This window comes from Xiphophorus couchianus, chromosome 17 (assembly GCF_001444195.1).
Source record: "Xiphophorus couchianus chromosome 17, X_couchianus-1.0, whole genome shotgun sequence".
In the NCBI taxonomy this organism is placed as follows: domain Eukaryota; kingdom Metazoa; phylum Chordata; class Actinopteri; order Cyprinodontiformes; family Poeciliidae; genus Xiphophorus; species Xiphophorus couchianus.
In genome coordinates this window covers 6263784-6285724 of record NC_040244.1, presented here as the reverse complement: position 1 = coordinate 6285724, position 21941 = coordinate 6263784, and the positions used below count along the sequence as shown (strand labels likewise).

General features: G+C 36.7%; 1 protein-coding gene across 5 annotated transcripts in view; it reads left to right on the top strand.

Annotated features, from left to right (window-relative positions):
- anks1b (ankyrin repeat and sterile alpha motif domain containing 1B) overlaps positions 1-21941 on the top strand; it is a 184485-nt gene that overhangs the window by 92626 nt on the left and 69918 nt on the right. For all 5 annotated transcript variants that reach the window (XM_028043366.1, XM_028043365.1, XM_028043368.1 and 2 more), the window contains one exon: positions 9393-9529. In XM_028043366.1, coding sequence (XP_027899167.1) covers positions 9393-9529 — 137 coding nt within the window. The remainder of the gene's footprint in view (positions 1-9392; positions 9530-21941) is intronic.

Genomic DNA, 21941 nt, shown 5'->3' with positions numbered 1-21941 from the left:
ATAAAGTTATTTAGTAATCTAACCAAGTGCAGTTACACTTAATTACTTGCCTGCTGGATGCTAGTTGGGATATCAAGCTAAAAAAGCTATTTTGAAAATATTTTTTGAGCTTTTGTCTTTACATATTAGAGTTGGGCTTGCTCTGAACTTTTCCTCCAGCTTTCACTTTCTGTCTACTTCATGTTTGCTTGTCACGTTTCGCCTGCTCCATTGTAGTTTTGGCACCCACAATGCACCCTGCCCCTTTTTCGCTGGTCTCCCACAGCAAAACTACACACTGCAGGTTGTCAGGGCAACTGCATCCCTGGCTGGTGAGTCACCTGTATGTTGCCATGGGAACTGTCTTGGTAGTGACATATCAACCCCTCCTTCCTCCCTCCCACCAGCGGAGAAGTGAGAGGCTACCACCGAGGGAAGTCTCGCCCCGTGTTTTTTTGGGGGGGGGTTTGTGTTAGGGGGATGAGGCGGGGGGGTTCGTTTTGATTGGCTGAAGAGTTGAGCAGCCGGTTCGCAGTCAGTGGCTCAAGTGCGAGAAGCTGAATGCTGGGTGATTTCTGTCAGTTTGAGAATCTGTTGGTGGAAAATTGCTCGAGTGACGTAAGTGAGCTGTGTGGGTGCTGTTTGTTTGTCGCTCTCTAAGTGCTGTCTTACCTGACCGAAAGGTTGGGATGGGGGGAAGAGAGAATGAAAGAGTCGAGCCTGAACTCCCTACATCTGATGTGAAATCTTTCTGCCTGCATCCACTCCATTGTGGAAGAAAAACAGAGTTAGTGCAGATTATGCATTGAGCTGGTGAACTTTGGGAGCAGCTTTTGGCTGATTCTTTTACATAAATTTGAACTTGTGACACAGCAGGAAGGAAAATCTTGGATTCCTGCTCTGAGCTCAGTCACATGCCAGGCAAACTAGACAAGGATGTGAATCAGTGTCTTTATCTTCCCCTGAGAGGAAGGATGTGATGACAGAGGAGCACAGAGTCATTGGGTCTGAGATGAGAAGCAGAACGCAGAAACTCGATTCATTTCAATTCAAAATTAGTTTCCAATTGACCATATTCTTTTAACAATGTTGGTCCACACATATCCAGATATCTGGGGAAACAAACACACTTTTATGTATTTTGGCCTTCAGCCACTTAAAAATTCAGTTTAAAATCACTGAAAACAATTATTTATTAAAACCGCCATCAAAGTGGAGATTTAAACAAACTTTGGGCTTCCTTGCGTACATGGAAAACTTGAGATTTAGTGTCTCGCACATTATAGTCTGTGACAAATAATGCACAAATATATTTGACACAATTCCCATTGGACATTGTCTTGTGTTTAATTTATCTTAGATTCTAATATGCTATTTAGAAGTAGTTCAATCTACATGTTTATCCACATAAATGAAGTTCCTGTTGCCGTGTTTAACTCCTAACAGGAAGTCGTTGTTATTTTGAAGCAACCTGATTGGATGTTAGCTTTGTGCTACACTGCCCCCTATGGGTTTGGCATACATAAAGCGACAATAAGGAGTGTTTTTGTCTGAGTTCATGGGAATGAAAACTTTTCTGAAACAAATCCTGTGTATAAGATATTATCTTTTATATCACGTGTCAAACTCAAGGCCGCGGGGACAAATCCGGCCCGTCATAGCTTTTTATGTGGCCCTCTAAACTCCAGACACCAAGTTACGTCAATCAGTCCATCCAGTTTTTCACAATTTTGCAATCGTGGAAATTTACAGACCCCTGCAACTTTTCGCACTAATGCATAATTGAGAATTTATTGAAATTTTTTCTCAAGGCGGCACTATTTATGTAATTTTACACTATTACTGTTTCCTCAGTCTTACTTGATGTCAAGTTGTAATTGATACGACTAGTAGCAAAAAGTCACATTTACTGTCATATATATTTGTCATAAATATTTCTAGTGGCTCCACAAAATCAGTGATTTTGATTTAAAATCAGATCAGTGTGAAAAGATGTTCAATATTATTTCATTCTAAGTACTTATTGATGCTAGTTATTAATATTTTAACAGTTTTTTAATGAGATTTATCAATATATACTGAACTGGCCCTTGGAAACATTCAAGATCTTGATCAAATAAAAATGAGTTTGACACCCCAGTTTTAAAGGATGTGACGGAAATATGTGCTTTTGTCAAGGTTGTGTGTTTACAAAACTTTAGTCTGTAAAGATAACTGTGTCAGATGATGAACTGGCCAACACAAAACAGGGCATAATGCTAAGGATACAATACTTTATTTCCAAACCTTTTGCAAACAAAACAAATAAAGTGTGCAGTGCATTGTTGTGAGGCAGAAGGAATTAATCTGGAAGGCACTAAAGATAAACCTACAAATTTATTCCACTTCATAAAATAAACATCTGAGCCAGCCACAGTTCATGAAGCGGTGGTTTAAAGTTTCCAGCAGCTCCTCAACACTAGGTGAGATTATGCATGACAGGAATAAAAGCAAAAAAAAAAAAAAGTACAATGTCTTAAGTGATTAAGTTTTTACATTGACATACATGTTAAACAACAAAAAACTTTTGATCAAAACTTCAATATTTGAAGTGAATATTTCCTGAAATGCCCCATATAAATGTTTCTGTGCTGGTGGAGGGTTTTCTGCAGGTATTGACATCAGCTGCATTGTCACAGCACTGCAGGCTGAGAGTCTGTACCTCTTCTCTGCCTCAACAATCAAAGCAGCTTTATTGTATTCTCTGTGCTCGCTGTGGCTCAGACCAGCAGCCTCTGAAGCAGCAGAGACCTGTTGTCTCTGCACTTTCTCAGCTTCTCAAACTTCTCCTACCTTGGATGCCGCAGTATTTATGGGAATGTTGCATCCCACTGCACCACACGTCCTCCCACTTCATAGCCTGTCTCTCCTGAATGGGAATAAATTGAATTATATTCTTTGTAATGCTGCGCATATTGGGAGAGTTTTTAGCCTAATCCTCCAACTGCATGAGTTTTAAAGCAGTCATTAAGTGAATTAAGCAGGGATTATACATGCTGCATGGAATGGATTTGTTTCAAACAAGAGGATCTGTTTCTGCCGCACTGCTTGCCTGCAGATGCCGTTAGCCCTAATGAGCCACAATCTCTTCAATTATTTCACATGCACAGAGTGTAATCTTTGCTGTGCAAGTTAAGATTGTTGTGCATTTTTCAAAATGAAGCACATACAACCTTAAATAGACAAGTTGGCTTGGTGATGCATTTTTGTTTTCATCTCATTTTCACCAAGAATTGAATATCTTAGATAATATTTTTGAGTTGCAAATATTTCTACTACAGGTGTGCCGATTGATCGACCACCGATCATAATCGGCCGATTTCTGTGAAAAAGTGTATGATCGGTGATCGCTGGTCACTGTCTCTTGTTGCTGATCACCTGCATCTCACTTCACAGCCTGCATGTGCAGCTCATCTGTGGCGAGAAACTATAACGCTCTGAGACTGAATGGGGAAGGTTGCGTGTTCCGCCGAAGAAATACCTCAGGGGTGAAGCATGTCAAAATGCATCAACACAACGAATCTAATATGACGTTAAAAAAACAAACATTTGACGGAGTTTGGCTACATTGAGGCTCACTGCAGGCAAAAAAGGGACATCCGGAGCAACCAGATAGCAGGTAAAGCAGCGCACAGCTACCAATACTCACCCGGAAGAGCATCACGGTCGGACAGCTAAACAAATAACCCGAAAAATAATTTAAGTCAACGAGCTAGCGGTGTAAGACGCTGGTTCTCTCGCTGTTGGACCGCCGCTACGCGCTACAGGTAGTAATATTTCACAGATGGAGCATCGTTTCTGCTCCAACCGCAGTGAACTCTCACACCGAACGTCTGCTTAAAGCTGCAACAGATAAGAGATAAGATAAGATAAGATAAATCTTTATTGTCATTGTCACAAGGAGAACGAAATTCAAAGGGTGCCATTAACAGGTAACTTAAACAAAGATTTTACATATGTATTAAAACTTTCACTATGTAATAACATGAGATAGATAATCTCTGAAAAATATCATTGCTGCCTCCTCCCTGTGTTCTGCATAATTACTCCGCTCAGGCACAACCAACCAATCAGAACCGGTATTAATCAGCTAGCCATGCTCTCAGAAGGTTTTGATTCAGTAACTCAGTATTGTTTATTTTGATGCAACCTGCATTTAACTCTGAATGAATATTTGTTTTTTTCTTGACATTATTTGATATAGGCAGTGTTGTGAGATTTATTCGACTTATGCATAATCTATGGTACTGAGGACTACTGTTAAATATTATTTTACTGATTGCAGGTTTTTCAGTTCTCCTTTTGACTGAATAGTTGCTGTATTGTGCCTGCAAATATTTTGTAATCTATGTCTAAATTAGGTGAATTTATTGCCAGATCACGTAGCAGTATTTACACCTAAAGCAGAAAATTTACAGCCAATCCAGGTGATCGGCAAAGATCGGCCTCATGGGTGATCGTTATCAAAACCTTATCGGAGCATCCCTAATTTCTACTCATTGTAAATAAGTAGAAATATCCCTGATTCAAAGGTATATTTTTCATTGTAGTTAAATGGTGACTTATATATTGAAAAAGCATCAAGGAACCTTCTATATCTGTCCACATACATGAACCGTGTTTAATTCCTATCAGGAAGTCGTGGTTTTGAAGCAATTTAATTAGGTGTTAGCTTTGCAGTATACTGCCCCCTATGGGTTTGGCGTGTTTGAAACACTAAGGAGTGCTGTTTATGTAAGTTTATGTGGATGAAAACTTTTTTGAAACGTATCCCATGTGTACAAAATTATATTTTAAATGACTTGATGGAGATATTTGGTAAAAAAAATTTTTGCAAACAAAATGTAAAAAAAAAGAAAGACATTCTACGCCTCTACAGCACTCAGTTCAAGGCTCCCTGGAGCCATTTTTAGTCTAAGGAGGATTGATGATTACAAATACCTTAACATTTAAAAGTAAGATTCGGGTGTACATATTTACATGAAATCCCCAATTTCCCTCATTAATATTTGGTTAAATATGCTTTAGCTTATTGCATTTTAGCTACATTATTTTTATGGCAATAAGTTTCTAGTGAATTCTGGTTGAGTATTTGAGGATTTTCTCATTTTATCAAAACTTTCAACGTTTTAATACTGAGATTCACCAGAAGTGAGACCAAGACTATCCTTCCATCGCTGGAGTCTTTCTAAAAATCTTTTTTTCAAAGGTAAAAATTTCCATTCAGGTCTTTGCAGTTGTTAGTAGTTAAAATGTTAATGAATAAAGACTCTACCACAAACATGAACTTTCTCTGGCACTTCTCTGTGGTGGATAAAGCGGCGATGCTGCTGCTTCTCAGTTCATTTATCCCACTTTGGTCGACACTTGCGGCTCAGTCAGGCTAATGGCAGCTTGTAGTCGCTCTGGGCTCTGACATTAAAAGTGTTTGGGTCCATTGACTTGTCGGGAGAAAAAGCAATAAAGTGTTGTCTTCTCTGACAGCCAGAGGAAATCACTGTGGAGAACTGTTATGCACACAGCCAAACTCTCACACTTTTACTTCGCGTTTTTGCTTTGTTTTTAATTGCGTTTCAATTAAGTGTAAACTTTTAATTATGTTGAGTTTGTTTCGGCTGTTTGCACTAATCTAAGTTTGGTTTAAAGTTTTTCTTAAACTTTTTTGTACATTTTCCTGACTTTAAATCATGTTTTTAGACTGTATATAGATGGAAAAAAGTGTGTTTTTTTTCTTTTTCTTTTTGTTTTGCCTTGAACTTGATCAAGCGCCAACTGTAAGATGCAGAGAAGAGCTGTGTTTCGGCTCACATGCACAAAGAGTGAGCATGTAAAGTGTTAGAGCTGCACAGCAGCAGATCTGACAGCCTGAAGAACTCATCTCGACAGGATTCGTCTTGATGGGCACATATGAAGGCAGCATCTGATGAAACACTTGTCAGAACCAAACGCTCACAAACACACGGAAATGTTTGAGAAATATAAGCCTGAGCCATTTGAGGCTTTTGAATGTTTTGCAGTTTACGAAGATGCATTCTGACACTTTGAAGCTTTCCTAGGAAAATGTGTATGGATATACTTAAAGAGAAGAGTTTTGTTAATTACTTGTAGCGGTTTGCAGAAGAATTTAAGGCTTACGTCTGTAGAAATCAGAGCTGTTCAGCCTGTGAGTGAAATTCATTGTGTGAGCATCCAGACTGAGAATTTTCTCCAGGCATCATGTCTGGATGCCATCTAGATTTTTAGTATATTGGATGCAAGAAACTCAGTTAAAATGTCAGGTTTATGGAATGCAAAAGTTTTAGCATAAACAGAATTTTTGCTAAACTTGTTAGCATAACTTCCATTGTTGTTTTGTTGCTTTTGGTGTAGCGTTGTGCCTTTTTCATTTTGACAATCCTTCTGGGCCACCATATAAATGAGTAAAGTTCATAAAACACTCACTCAGAGAGCTGAACTTTATTTGAGGTCAGAACATAGCAGTTTTTTAAAATATTTTTTTTACCAAGGATTACTGAATGCTCCAATTTAATCAAAAGGTGATGTTAGTTTTGTTGTGATCATACATGATGGGTGGCACGTTAAAGGAGGAAAGGTTTTCTTTGACAGGGTGTGTACACTTTTGAGATCCATGAACATGTTTTTATTTTTTGTCTGTTTGAAATAAATAAATAAATGTATTACTTAGTGGAGGGATAACGTCTCTTGTCCAGCTCATAATTGTTTCTCTCTGAGGAGTTAGAAGTCATGTGCAACAAGCCATTCCTGCTGCTCTGCTTTGGTTTTTGATTGAGTTTTAATTTTTTCTTATTTTGAACACATTCCTCTACATGTTTTCTCACTTCTTCACACACACATATAAATCTATAGATAATAACTGTATAGTTCCAAATGCTGACATAAACACACATTGTCGTTGGGGAGGAATGCACGTTTTTCCCAGGAGTGAAAAACCCTGGCAGATCTGACGGAAATACAGTTGCACACACATAGAGCCATCATCAAAAGCCTCAGTGTTGACAAGCTTATATATTCAACAGTAAAAGCTTCAATCTCTATATTTATCCCTCCGCTGCTTCCTTCCTTTTGTCTCGCTCACATGTTGCCAGTTTTTATTTTCTGTTCACACCCACATTAATCATTGATTCAGCCACAAGCAGTTGCTGGATGATTGTCTGCCTACTTGTGGATCCTTGAGTGAAACCACTGCATTGGTTTGGATTTAATTTCAGTACACAGAGCAGATCACATCAGGACCACTTGCTTAGTTTGTCGTTATTCAGCGTTTTTGAGGACCTTTGAATTTAACCTTCATAGTAGGTGTGAAGAAGAAGAAACCTTTGCTCTATAAAAAAGGGACAAAATGTTAAACTTTTCCACAGAGAATGTAGACAAAGACCAGAATTCTGAAATGATGTTTTTCGAAGCAGAGGAATATCAGTTTTATTTATTTTGGAGCCATTCTTTTAATATTTTTGTAAACAAAAGTCAAACTTAACATGTATCATTCAGTTTCACAATCATTCCCTATTTTGTTTTGGCCCATCTCATAAAATCGCCATAAAAAGATTTCTTTTTGGAGGGATGAAATGACAAAATGTGAGAAATCCAAGCGGTGTGAATACTTCTGCCAGGGACTGTAAATAAACTTTATCCTTAAACTTGCATCAGATTTCTGAGGTGCTTTCACCGACAGCGATGTCGCTGTGTGTGAATCTTTGTATCTGGATATCAAACCATAATTGGATGATACTCTGACCTCTGATTGGATCTTTGTTGGCAGGTAGCAGCTGACAGAAAGCTGCAATTATATTTGTGTATGTATGTCGCCACCTCTGCCAACAGTATTGCGACAAAGTAGATTGGTTTGTTTTTGTGTTTTCCTGCCAATTTAAAGAGTCTCTGACTATTTTATCAGCAGTCTCTCCTGTCCTTCCCCATCTTCACTCTTATCCGCTGTTAAATGGCCGTACACTGGGGAAATTAGCTCCACAGTCATTGGCCGGCCACACACACACACACACACACACACACACACACACACACACACATGCAGTGTCTCTGTGTGTGTGAAAGACATCACTGTACTGGGCAGCACTCATATTCTCCTCCTGCGGTTGTTGCTATGGCTTTTCAAATTACAGAACATCTCCTCACCACAGCCTTATGCTACCATGCCTGTGATTGCTGGTGTAGTGGGTGGAAGTATGCAAGACGCTAAGTGTAGAACTGAACTCCTCGATTTTCTGTTCCGACCTGGTCCACAAAACACATCTCTGCTTTGCCAACGCAACTGGTTCAGCTTCACTCTTACTCTTATTCAGAACTGGTATATACAGAGCAGAAACAACTGTTTTATAAATAATACAAAATAAACTTAATATGTGCAATATTTAGTTTTCAATTCCCTCAGTGTCAAATAAGCTCTTATGTTTCAAGGTGTAGAAAAAGATAATCTTTGCTCTCTTTGTCAAGTTCAAGAGTTGTCAAACTTGATGTAGACTGTGCTAATTTTGTTTCTTCATTTATGAAAGATGTATATATTAACTTTATTTGTTAGCACTTTCAAAGAGAAAATAAATACGCTATAATATTAAATCAATACAGTAATTAACATTAAATCAATCTTAAGCATAAGTGTTAGTTTATTTAGTTAAAATTAGTCATAAAATACTAATGGTGTGTTCACACCAAACGCGTTACACGTGTCAAAAATGCATCCGCGCTTCAAATTACATTTTATTTCCAAAATGGAGAAAACTAAGGTTCATTTATGATTTGTTATTGTTAATACAATGCAATAATTTTCACCTAATCATTTGCTTTTCTCCATATGGATAAATAGATCTGATTATCATCAGTAAAACACTGGAATACAATGTTTCCACCACAAGAAACCTGTATCTTGTATCTTGCAGCTAAATAATGTTAACACGTGTGGGCATTAAGCCAACTTTCTTGAATTAAATTCTCAGTTCAAAGCCACAGAAAGCTGACAGGCTTACTTTAATCTTTATGTGAATATTTATTTGAATATCATCAACAAAGAAAAAATGGGGCCCAAAAGCTGCAGGCAAAGAGTAAGTAATATGGGGCCCAAAATATTATTTTTCAGTTTGTTTGTTTTTTAATCGTTTCCGTTCATCATTAGTTGAATTCTTTAAAAGCTTGAAAGGTTTGGATGGATGCTGTTCCCCAAACAGCTGCAACTTAGGTTATATTTAGTAAATTAAAAATATTTAAAAGATTGAAAAATATTATAGACATCGACTACAGAACAATAATTTAGGACAATAAAATTGAAAAAGAAAAAAAACCTCCAAACAAATCTTTGCTTTGTCTCTGTGCCTGGCTTTGACTCTTTCTTTTGGTCCAAGGTCACTCGTCCCATGCAGCCGTGAGCGAGGAGGAGCACGGTAACCATGACAACTGCTCAACGGGCCCCACACCGGACTGCTCACCCCCTTCCCCTGACACGGCCCTGAAGAACATCGATAGAGTCATCCGCCCACAGGTGAATGAGCGCTCACACACTAATGAATGCGTTGTAGGTCGCTTGATGCATTATTGAGCATCCCTGCATCCTCCCACAAGCAACTCATACACACACACACAGACAAGTAATGATATATTATTCCATCTGCATGAAGTTCGGTATCACTTCTAGAAGTCTGAAATATTATATATGTGTGTTTTAAACATCAGAAACAAAGTGTTACATATGTTTGTCAGATATTTGATAAAAGCAAAAACCAAACAAAAGTTGCTTCAGTTCTAACTTATCGTGAAACATCTGCAATTATGGACGAACATCTGGCTGCTTAACGTGAGTTTTAAAGAAGCGAATGTGAATGGTACAAGCATGCGGAACATCATCTGAGAAGCACAATCTGAACCTAATGCAGTTAGACAAACCCATTTAATGGCATATTACCAGCTATTAAAATGATATACTATTTATGTTTGTGTTTTATTGTGTTTGGGAGATTTTAGCAGAAAATTCCCAGCATGTTGAATATAAATCTAATAACAGATGCATGTTTATTATTTTACTACTTTGATAAATGTATTATTTTAACTTCTAAGAGTTTGTTTTGGTCAAATATTAAGTTTTTTGCAGTCAGTTACCGTCCTTGTGAAATATTCATCTCTGCGGATTTTATAGATTTAGTTTCTTGCTTTTCATTTTTTGTAAACCCATCCTTAGGCTTTCATCTCCATCTGAAAAGGTCACATTTTATAGGACATACAGTATGTAATCAGTTTTCCCCATTTCCTTTTGTTATGTTTGGGCTAGTAGCTTGACATTGTTAATCTCCTTGTGAAATACACTGAAAAACTTGGAAAAAGCAAATGCAAGATTGAATAACATCCCCTGAACGACAAAATGCATACAGGACATTGAACTCATCAAAACATAGCATCTGCTAACTAAGTAGATAAAATATTTCTTTGAGTCTTCTCTATTAAAGAAGAGGAAATAAAAACAAATGTTGTCTAAGATCAGTAATTTGGAGACCTAACAAACAAGCACCCTACCAAGGTTTTAAAAGCACACTGTGGTGAACCCAGTACTGTCACAGTTTTTAGAAGAATTGCATTTAAAAAAAAAAAAAAGAAGAAAATTCTGGCTTCATTCAGATTGGCATCATAACATTTACTCCAATTCTGACCAACATTCTTAACTATGCAGTTGTTTTGTAAATCATACAATTAGTGAAAGGAAATAGCTGACAGTTTCACTTTCCTACACATAGTAAATCAGTGTTTTACTAGTCACAATGAAACTGTTGTATGCCATGTTTTCAGTCTTTATAAGTTTATCTACACTTATTTGTGTCTCATAATCATTCATATATGATAATAATTTGGTTTCCTTGGGAGAGATGTGTAGCTCCAAAACTTTTTTGTATCAGAAAAATGTTTTGAAATTACCTGCTTGAAAATTTCAGTTTAAACCGTCAAAATGTTTACGTTTCCTAGCACTAGAATATAAAGAAAACCACCCTTTCATTACACTAACTATGGCAGTTAGTAGCTTATTTTATGAAATAGTTATCCAATAAATGCAGTGTAGGAAAATATATAGAGTAGGAAAATATATAGAATGATCCAGAGGGAAATGTACTTGCATGAAAGCATAAAGCTGAGCAAAAGATACAATGTGTTGAAGCAAATTCTAAATATTTTTGTCCAGCATATATCACTGCTGCTGCTTTATTCGGCTCATGCGACTGCAGAGTAGATTGCCGAGTTGTTTCCGATCATGAATAACTCATTTGAAACTCAGCAATTTAAGTGCAACAAGTCGGCCTCATTAGTGACTCCAGTTAAATTTATTTATTTATTATTTCTCACTCCTGACTCTGAGTTGATAGTATCATATACCGAGGAGCTTCACGGATGTTTCACACCTTGATAATTAAAGGCAGTTGTTTTCTCACTGAGAGGATGATGTGACATAATACAAAAAAAATAAAAGTCCAACTCCACTCCCTGTTCACTGCAGGGAGTCATAATCAGACTGTTAAACACTGGAGCCTGATAAATAAACTTTAATGAGCTGCTTGAGATTGATGCAGAAATGATGATGGTTTTAATTATTAAGGAAGTCACTTATTTTTTTTAAACAATTTGAATAGTTTCTTACCTCAAAAAGCCACATTTTTCCCATCATATCTAAACAATATAAAGTTGTTTTTAAAAGTTTGACCAAACTTTAAAGTTTTGTAATTCTGTGAAAATTTTTCTGTGTTTGAAAAAGAAATGGTTTAAGACAATTCAGCGCTGTTTTTATGTATCGGATCGGTATCGGCCGATATTAAACCTCAGATTTCAGTATCAATATTGGAAGAGAAAAAGTGTATCGGTGCGTCTCTCTTGCTAATATAGCATCTCTAATTCCTCTTTAACATCCTTTTTTTTCTTCCGTTGCTCCTTCTCTCTTGAGTACATGTGAACTAGTTGTGGGACAAATGTGTAATGTTACACCAAATATTTGCAGATCAGTCAATTAAGACAACTTATAGGTGGAATTATGGTAAAATTACATCTAAAATTGTTGCACTCAATTATTTTCAAGAGGAAATTTTAGGTTTGTGATGTAATATTGACATGAAGGAGCTTGTTAAAATGAACCACTTTCCTCATCTTGAGTAAATATTTAAATTTCCCGATAAGCTCCACCTTCTCCTCTCATCTGTTGTTCTCCCACTGGGACCTAACTTTGGCATGTGAACTAATGTGTGCAGAGGGATCACACGCCGTGCCCAGCAGGCCGCTGTTCGGCTTGAAGTGTGCATAATCAAGAAGCACCACAGTTCAGTTTTATAGCTCATAATTAATACTCCAGAATTCATTTCATCTGGTTTTAGTGCTCCCGTTGGCAATTTCTCCACTTCATAGTTTCAGCAAATGCAACTCACAGATAAGAAAACAAGAGCTTCTGTATTTATTTGGATGCATAGAATGTATCACTGTAGTGTAGTAGCAACCTTCTGGCTTTAATATAAATATTGATAAGGTGCTGTAAGACCGGCAGTAAAAATCCAGATTTCATAGCAGCTTCTAAACAGGATGACTTTTTAAAGAAGATTTGATTCAATTGTTTGCTCATAGTCAGATTTAAGTACTCATAATGCAGGATGTATCATTCGGTTTTCACTAAAAGCTGTCGTATTTTAAGACTGAGAGCAAAACCCAGCAAAATTGAGAGAACACCAGCCACTGACTTTAAAAGCAAACATGATCACACAGGCTGTATTGCCGCGGTCCAGATTCTTCATGTTTTGCTCACTTTTATGTCTTTATCCTTTGCCTCCTGTCCAAACTGTCAGCTGTACTTGTTAGATCTCCAAAGGCTCACACTCTGAGCCCGCTTGAATGCGAGACGCTGAGTTGAAAGACATAGAAAGAGCAGAGGGCCTTAGATGACTGCACAACATCATGGGGTTATCAGCCTCATACCCACTGGCTCTGCGTCCTACTTTGCTGGCTGTGTGAATCATTTGAAAGGAAAAACCCTTTTTCTTTGCTCATGATGCAGTTTCTGATTACAGGGAGCACATGATGAAACTCGTGTCCTCTATCGTCTAATAAGATGCCAAAATCAATTTACATTTTAATGTGTGAAAATCTTGATCTTCAAAAAAAAGTTGCAGCATTAATTTTTTTCCAGTTTTGTTGGGTTAAAAATACAGTTTTTAAAACTTTTATTATCAAATATCTTCAAAACGCCTTTGAAAGTTGTAGAAGAAGACTGGATAGATTGAATAAAAGTAATTGTAATTATATCAAGTTAGAGGGGCTAAATTATGGACTCAGATCTCACTGTAAGGACTACAAATCTTTTTTGTCCTAAAGATTTCCTGAAACAAAATGCTGCTTATGGGAGGGATCTCTGGACTTGTTAACTTCACAATCTAGTTTGGTTAGAAAACATAATTATTATGTCATTTAGTCACTGATTTGCAAACTTATACGGGAATCTTTAAAGGAAACAAGCTAAAGTGGCATTTTTTTGTTGCCTTTATTTCAATGTTTTTCATCATAACATTGAAAATCAGCTTCATAACCATGTCTGACATGAAGTACTATCATCTGAAACACACATTTCCTTACTTATTTATGCTTTTATTCTGCTTTTATTGTGTCTTCTGTCTCCTGAAAGAGGGAATCGGCAATGCACAACCGGTAACTATTTAGATTTGGCTGATTGTCAAAGATGAAATCATTCAGTGGGTTCGCTAATGCAGATAAGATCCTGACTGCCGCTAAAAAAAAGTTTGAAAAAAGTCTCAAACTATCTTTTTAAATGTAGTCCATTAGGTTATGTTGGTATAAAATCTAATATATTCTTTAGTAAAGGATGAAGTGAGGAAAAAATATATAACGACCTAAATAAATAAATAGTATTCTAGCTGAATACTTGGAGTCAGATTTGACTTATGAGGGAGATGAATCAAAAGTATAGCTGCAGCACCATTTAAGTCAATTTGTGTCTTTAATAAAGAAGAGTGTTTAATCTTGCTTGTAGATTTATACTGCAGTCTGTAGTGCACACTTTAGAAGGAAGTAGCTACATAAGCATTGCCATGTAAGAGCAGACCCGGTGGTGGTGTGATTGAGTGGATAAGCCCCTCTGATGCGTGAATACTGAGATGCACACACTCCAGTGGAGTGGAGATAAGGCACAACAGCTACAGACCCATCCTGAGGGGCAAAGATAAGATATTTGTGCAGGGGATATACCAACACAGACCACTGCATGTAACACAGGAGTCACATAAATTTTAACTTTACCCAACTACATTATATGTCGGTTATTTATTTCATCAAGTTAAAACGAGTCTTTCTAAAAACTGAACATGTCAAGTTGGTGACTTCTGGTTAGGGTTATCCAAGTAAACTTTTGAATATTTGAATGCGCTCCACACTTTAAGATTTGTGTTTGTAAAAAATAAAATACCTTTTACTTTTACTGTTGTAGTTATGTTGGTCCTAGGATTAAAATCCCAGTAATGCCCATAAAACGAACTTTGTAGTTGTAATGTTTCAAACTGTCTGAATACTTTGCATCAGAATCACATTTATTGGCTAAGATTGTGTGCACAAACAAGAAATTTGTTTGAATGCAGACATTAAAACATTAAATATAAATAAACAGTACAGACATGAATGTGTCCAGGATGTGTGGGGTCTGCAGAGATGTTAGCTTATGACCTTTTACAATCCCTGAATGGAGGACGGGTCTAATAGTCTGTTTGGCTTGTGTCTCCTAATTATTTTTTTAAATGTAACATTTCCTACGTTTCAGGACATTCAGGAGTTAATTTAATACTCCAGTCTATACTCATCTAGTGATATTCTTTCACTTAACATTTTCAGTGTGTTTTTCTGATTTATTTGGAGTATTATTTTCCATGTGGGTGTAAGGAGACCTTTTTTGTGTTTGTGTGCACAATTAAAAACAATCTGCTTTCCCAGCCTTTGCCCCCCATGAGGAAAGGCCGGGGTCGTACGCAGCTAATTGAACAGACTAATGCTGAAAGCTCTCCAGTGGGAGTTAGACTTCTGAGCTGTTTTTTGGCATTTCCCACCCGTATTAAAGGATTTGCAAGTAGCATTTTGATGATTTCAACAAGCCAGGGGGCCTCAAACACATCATTAGTTTTGAGCTGAGAGATTTGGTAGCCTCAGCCGGCCTCTGTGCTGCATTTTGAAATGTGGAGGGAAAACAGCTTCAATGCTTGATTGGAGATAAATCAAGCATATAAAAGATCAAATAAAAAGATAAAAAGTATTCACCACATTATTTTTTTTTTGGCTTTTTGGTCCAAACTTTAATGTCCAAGTAAAAACACTTCTACAAAATAATCACAATTAAATAAAAAAAGTAAAACATTAAATAGTTGATTGCATAAATATTCACCCATTTAAAGTGACGTGTCCACACTCTGCTGTAATTTTAGGCAAAGATATTGATTTAAAGGGGGTGAATATTTATGCAATTACTATTTTTGTAAAAATCAGTTTTGAGTTTTCTGTAAACTTATCAAAAAGCCTAATTTTGTTGTTGCTGATTGATTTGTAAAAGCAATAAAAAGGTTAATAAAGGAGATGAATTGTTTTTACTAGCAATGTAAAAGCAAAATACCAAATACTACCTGATGAAAAATGAGGAATAATTTTGTAAGAGTAAAGGGGATTAGCAATTAAATTATTTGAGTGTTTAAACGATGAGAATATATCAATTTCTTATGGTACCAAATGAATCTTATAAACTCAGGTACAGTTTTCTTATTTTTTAAATGAATAAATCTATAAAAGGGACGTATTTGTTCTGATTTTAAGCATAAATCCTTCGGTATGGGAATGCTCTTATGTGTATTTTACTGCAAAAAACAACCTGATTTCTACAGAATGCAGCCAAAAAAAGGAACACGATGACTGGGATTACTGGACAAAATGAGACCAAAATACACCATCTTGTTTCCCGCAGTCATATTGTTGGTCATAATGAATGACTTGGGTAGTCGGAGACTAGTTTTCATGAGTGATTCAAAGTTATTTTCAGTCAGTATGGGGGAATTTACAAAGTGGATTTATGTAAAAGCAACACAAACTGTTCTGAAGTATATGAACTGATTTTTCTATTCAAACCAAAAGAAAAATCTGGTTGTATTAAAGTTTATTTTATCGTTGGTAACTGAATTAATAATGTTGGTAGTAAGTGCTTTTTTCATAAAAAATAAACTAAGGGAATATTTTGGATCGTGGTTCAAAGATCAGAATGTTTTTTGATTAGTTGAGAGGTGAGAATATATCAGGTGATTACACGTCACTGATTTTGCATTTAGTGAGGGTGTTAAGAGAAAATGTGGCATATGAGTGGACAAAGTTACTTGATGCAATATCAATCAACACAGCAAAATGAAACTTGATAAACGTCCGTGTCTTTGCATGTTTTTTGTGGTTGTGTCAGAACAGAAATTAAGGATACGGACAGAAAACAAACAGCCTGACAACAAAAGACATGAATAACAATTCATATTCAACCTAATTAATTTTAATATAATCAGTCGGGAAGTTGCCCCGTCATCTAAAAATATCAATTACAGCCATAACCAAGAACATAATTACCTTTCAGTCTCTGACTCGTGTTGTTTTACAGCTGGCATCAAAGGGGAAGTAATGGCAACAACATTGATTTAAAGTAAAAGTGTCTTTTAGAGCTGCAAGATAAATCATGTTTCTACAAATATCTGAACCACTGATCAGCGTAATTTTATGGCAATATTTACATTCTTTATACGTCAGCAACAGTTGCTTTGCTTCATTTTTCCTCGATCTTTTTCAAGTCGGTGTTAATTGAGATTTTGAAGGTGTGTGAAATTTATTAACACCCAGACTCATTAGAAAGACGTTAGACATGTTTTCCCCCAGCGGATGCTGTTCCAGCTGAGGAAAAAGGTTTCTTCTGAGCCTGATCTGTGTGTGTTCTGCCTCTGCATCTGTGTCTAAGCTCATTAATCCCCTTCCAATCGGCCGTGACATGTTCATTAGCCTGCTGCCCGTTCGCATTGTTAATGCCAGGCTTTCCAATGTGTTTTCTGGTGTATACATGTGTAGTTTAATAAGCTCGAGTCCAGAAAGAAGATGTAGAGGCCAAGTGCACAGACAAGGCTGATGAGTGCTGTAATAAAGAGAAGTTGAAGTTGCAATTGAACTCGTTAAACATCTCGGAGGAAAAACCCCGGAGTGTTGAGCTCCTACTGAAACGTGGCAGGAAACGGCAGCGGAGTCACCGGGTTGGATGATGTTTTGATTTCAAAGTAAACATCACAGAGTGTATTAATGATCAATTCATTCTTTTCTAATAACTCTTCATTTGCATCTGATCATTAATTCTTCAGATGTCATAGAGCTTCATGATATAAATAATATTTGCAAAACTATCTGGAAACCTTCAGCTTCACATTTTGTGACGTTCCAACCACAAACTTTCATTTATTTTCATTTATTCTACTTTCATTTATTTTTTTTTTTGCGATAGACATAACTGTACTTTGGAAACATGATGTGACATACAGTAAATGTGAAGTGCAATGAAAATGAGTATTACCCCCTGAGTCTGGACTTTAACTAGGCCATTCTAACACATCAATATGATCTAATCCGTTCCTGTGTATCTCTGATTGTTGGTTTGTGGTTGTTATCCTGCTGGAAGGTGAGGTTTTTTTTATTGCCCTTTTTGGGCATCTAACATGTTTTCTTCCTGTTTTTACCCCCAATATACTGCAAAAACACAAAACTTTACTCAGTATTTTTGGTATAGTTTCTAGTTCAAATATCTTACTCCTTGAAATAAGACAAAACTAACTTATAAGCAACTTTTCAACAAGATATAGGAGCTTGTTGTAAGTCAAAAGTTTCTTAATATTGATGAAAAACTACTTATTTCATTCATTGTTGTTATAACAAGACATTTTTCCCATGTTATGAGTGAAATAATCTGTCAATGGAACCGGTACTTTTTTTGTCAATATTAAGGAAATTATTCACTTAAAACCCCTATTTGTTGCTGAAAAGTTATTGATGACTTAGTTTTGTCTTATTTCAAGTGTAGTAAAATATTTGAACAAGAAACTAGACCAAAAATACTTGGTAATCTTTTGTTTTTGCAGTTTAAATGTTGCCATCATTTTCAATAAGGTTCCCCCTCACCTACTGAAGAAAAGCACCCACAGCATGATGCTGACATCACCATGTTTCCCCCATGCGGATGGTGCATTCAGGATGATGTACAGTTTTGCCTGAAAGGCAAAAGTTCAACTTTGACTCTTCTGACTTGAACACCTTCTTTCTTGTTTCCTGATTGTAGCAAACTTAAGTAATTTTCTACTTCTCCTATGTTGCATTACATGATATATCAATATTTGTGGCTGTTCCTTAACAAAATGTGACAAAGCTCAAAGGGTGGGAATACCTTTGAAAGGGTACTGCGTCTGTGTTTCCTTTGGTAAACCGAGTAAAGTCCAATAAAAGATTAATGGAATAAAATCCTGTTTTTGACAGCAGGCTTGTGTATCCTCCTCCTCTCTGCCCACTCAGGGTGATTCCCCATTGGCCTCATATATCATTGTCATTATTCCCTGATGCCTCTCTGCATTGTTGGACTCTTGTCTAGTTGATGCATTGGACCTTTAAACATCCCTGCTCTCCCGTTGGTTGCTGCTGCAGAAGTGTTATTTTCCAAAAGGGACAGAGAGTTGTAAAATAAAAAAAGTGTAGTTTATTGCTATGCTGTTTACTGGAACATCAAGCTGTCTTTGATTTGTCTCTGTGTTCTTGTATTACATTTTAAGTGTTTTGATTTATGGCAGATGACAGACTGGAATTGCAGGATGAGGTGTTGTTGTGAATTTTCAATTATTTTGAGCTCTGTGCTGTTTGTGGGTCATGTTTTTGAATTTATCCGTCTCTTGTGAAGATTGTAGAGATTATAAGATAAGGATGAGTGTTGTTTGGTGCAACCTTGTAACACTTTGCTGCTTTCCTTTATTAAAGGAGGATTATTGACAACTGACTAGAAGCGACTCAAGTTACTAGCCAGTTTTTCAGTGCATCTCTGTTGAAGAAAAACAATGTTTTAATTATGGTCGAACCTATTTAGGATTTAGATATTTTTATCTGTACCCGTTTTCTGGACAATGACAGATGCCTGGTAATTCTTTCTAGAAGCCGACACGTCTTCAGCCGTCAGTCTCAGGCCAAACATTACTTAGGCTAAAGACTTTATATGAAATTTTATATAACTTTATGTTGTTAAAGGAAAATGACATGCAGTGTTTTCAATTCATTTTTAATTTTTCATACACATTTGTCTCAGTTCCTCGTTTGTTTGTCAAAGATGGAAAGTCAAACAATGATTGGGAGAAAAATCCATTTCACTTTGGGCTGATTGTTCAACACTGGTTAAAGTTAAACTCCGACTGATTGAAGGAGCACTGCAAGAGTCATGTCTGAATTTATCAAGTACATTAAGTGTGCTATTACCAAAGCAGACAAAAAAGAAGTTCAACTATACTGAAAAACAACTTCACTGCAACTTACAGGAAGGTAAGCCTTTAATTAATCGTACAGCACAAGGAATAATGTTCATTTGTTTGGTTCTATCAGCTACAGTTTGTGACTTCTTCTCTTTTCCTAGTGGAGTGTTTTCTTCTGCTGAGATGTTAACAGTTCATAAATCATATTTCCTTCAGCCAGTTTCTTACAGTTCAGGCACAAACATCAACTCTTCATGCCGTCTGTTTGTCTTTTATTTCTTTTCTTTTCCAGGCTTATTCCTATCGGTTTTTCATGCCCTGATGCTTTGATGTCTCCCTTGGTCTACCTGGATGTTTCCCCTGTCAGAATCTTTCTTTGCTGTTTCCTTCTTTTTCAAAATGATTAACACCTTCTGCAGCTCTCCGTGAGGATTTCACTTCCACAAAGATTTTTATAATCCTTTCCCGTGAAGGCCTTCAATTGCTTTTTTAACTGCTGCCCCTTTTTAATACTTGTATTTGTTTTAGAAAAGCAATTCTTTGACTTAACCTGGAAACTGTGCCATCACAAAACCAACTTTCAGCTGTTGAAAGAGAAAGCTTTGTTTCTTATCTGTGATTTCAGATTTTATAGCCAGTTAAACCAATTTATGGTAGCTTGAAAAGCAAATAATCCAGCCCAAACAGTCAAACACAACAATCTGCTGTGTGATAGATTTTAATATAAGACTGTCCATAAATCTAGAAAATGTTTTCTTAATGATATTACTCCACTTTTTCATTTCTTCTTCCTCCTAATCACTGTAAACCATCTTCTTCTCAATCTTTTTATCTGTTCTCCATTAATTCTTCAAGTGTCTGCCCTTCATATCAATAACGCTCATCCCCCGTTTCTCTCCCGCTCTTCAGCTTTCAGTATCTTCTTTTCAGATTCGTCACTGTCCCTGGGTCATCCTCTTTGCTGTGGTTTTTAAGTTTCAGTCCATCTAAATGTCCTATTTTAAATGGTTCTAGTAGAAGAGCGTCCTCTCCTGATCCTGTCTCCATTTTCTCTCCTCCCTCGAGTCACAAAAGAGACCCTGAAGGTCTCGTGAAGGTTGTTGGATTTCCGTCTTTAAATGTTTCAGAGTTTTTATTTTTCCGTGGTGGTTTAGCATATTGATTCGTGACACACGCGCCAGCAGGGTTTTAACTGCAAGAGCTGTTTTTTAAGGCACAGCAGCAGGTTCTTGGGAGCTGCAAATACTTCATTATGTAAGACGTGTTTACCAGATCCCAATTTTATTTGTCTTCATCTTTGCTGCTGCTTTCTCTGATGTAAATTAGATCTGAGCTGTTAGTGCATTTTCGCGTCTTTGTTTTCAGTCATTTCATCTCGTGTTCTTCATCTGTTTCATAAAGCACAAATATTGAGATTCTCAAACAATTTAACTTGAGTAGAGACATTTTGCATGAAAGATCTCTTAATATCTACAGTTTACTTGAACTGATGTTTGATACCAGAAATACTTTTTGTTACCTAACAGTTATTAAAATTTCATAACTTTTTAAAGTCTACTGGAGTATTGAATTTCAGCTGTTTACGACCAAAGTACAATGGTTAAATGGCTTTCAGAGAGCTGCTAAAGCAAGTTAATGAAGTCCTTTCCCACTGCCGGCTGCCGGTTTCGCTTCACTGCTTTAAGAACTACAACATATCCACAAAACTGGAGGTAGATTCAGGGGAGTAACCTTCAAGAAGATAAACCTGTAAGCTGTGACAACATGAGAGATTACATTATGCCGTTTCCTGCAGGCTCTGGTGGACCAGTTTGTGGTAACTTTGAGATAATTAGGCCACTTTATTATCTATGGCTGGAGTGCATAAGGCGGCTGATATTGCTTGACTGAAAATGAACTTCTGCTTGTCTTGCGGATGAGTAAAATAGATTAAAATCACCTTAATGTCAACACAGGGCTAATAATCTTAATGCTGACTCCATTTATATCTAGTTTAAGCAAATTGCACCAGAACCACATTGTTTTTGTAGTCCTCAATGTCATGCTGAGGGAATTGAGGGAACATTTTTTGTTGTTTTCCTCCTGTTGAGCATGTTGATATTTGTTTGGCAGGGTTTCCCTCAGTGTATTATAAGCCTGGCAGGCCACCAGGCTTTACCTGTGCCCCCACCAGGCTTAGCATTGTTAATTTATTTTAGTTTTTTTTTAATTATTGCCTTTTTTAAAGACTTTATAGTTGGTGTTTAGGTATTAATCTTCCAGTCTTCCAATAACGCATAACTATCAAGTGATATTTTAAAATTTCCTGTCAACTATAAAGATGTTTTACCTCAGAAACATGTCGGGCAGCTGGATGACTAACCTAGCGCCCCGAGC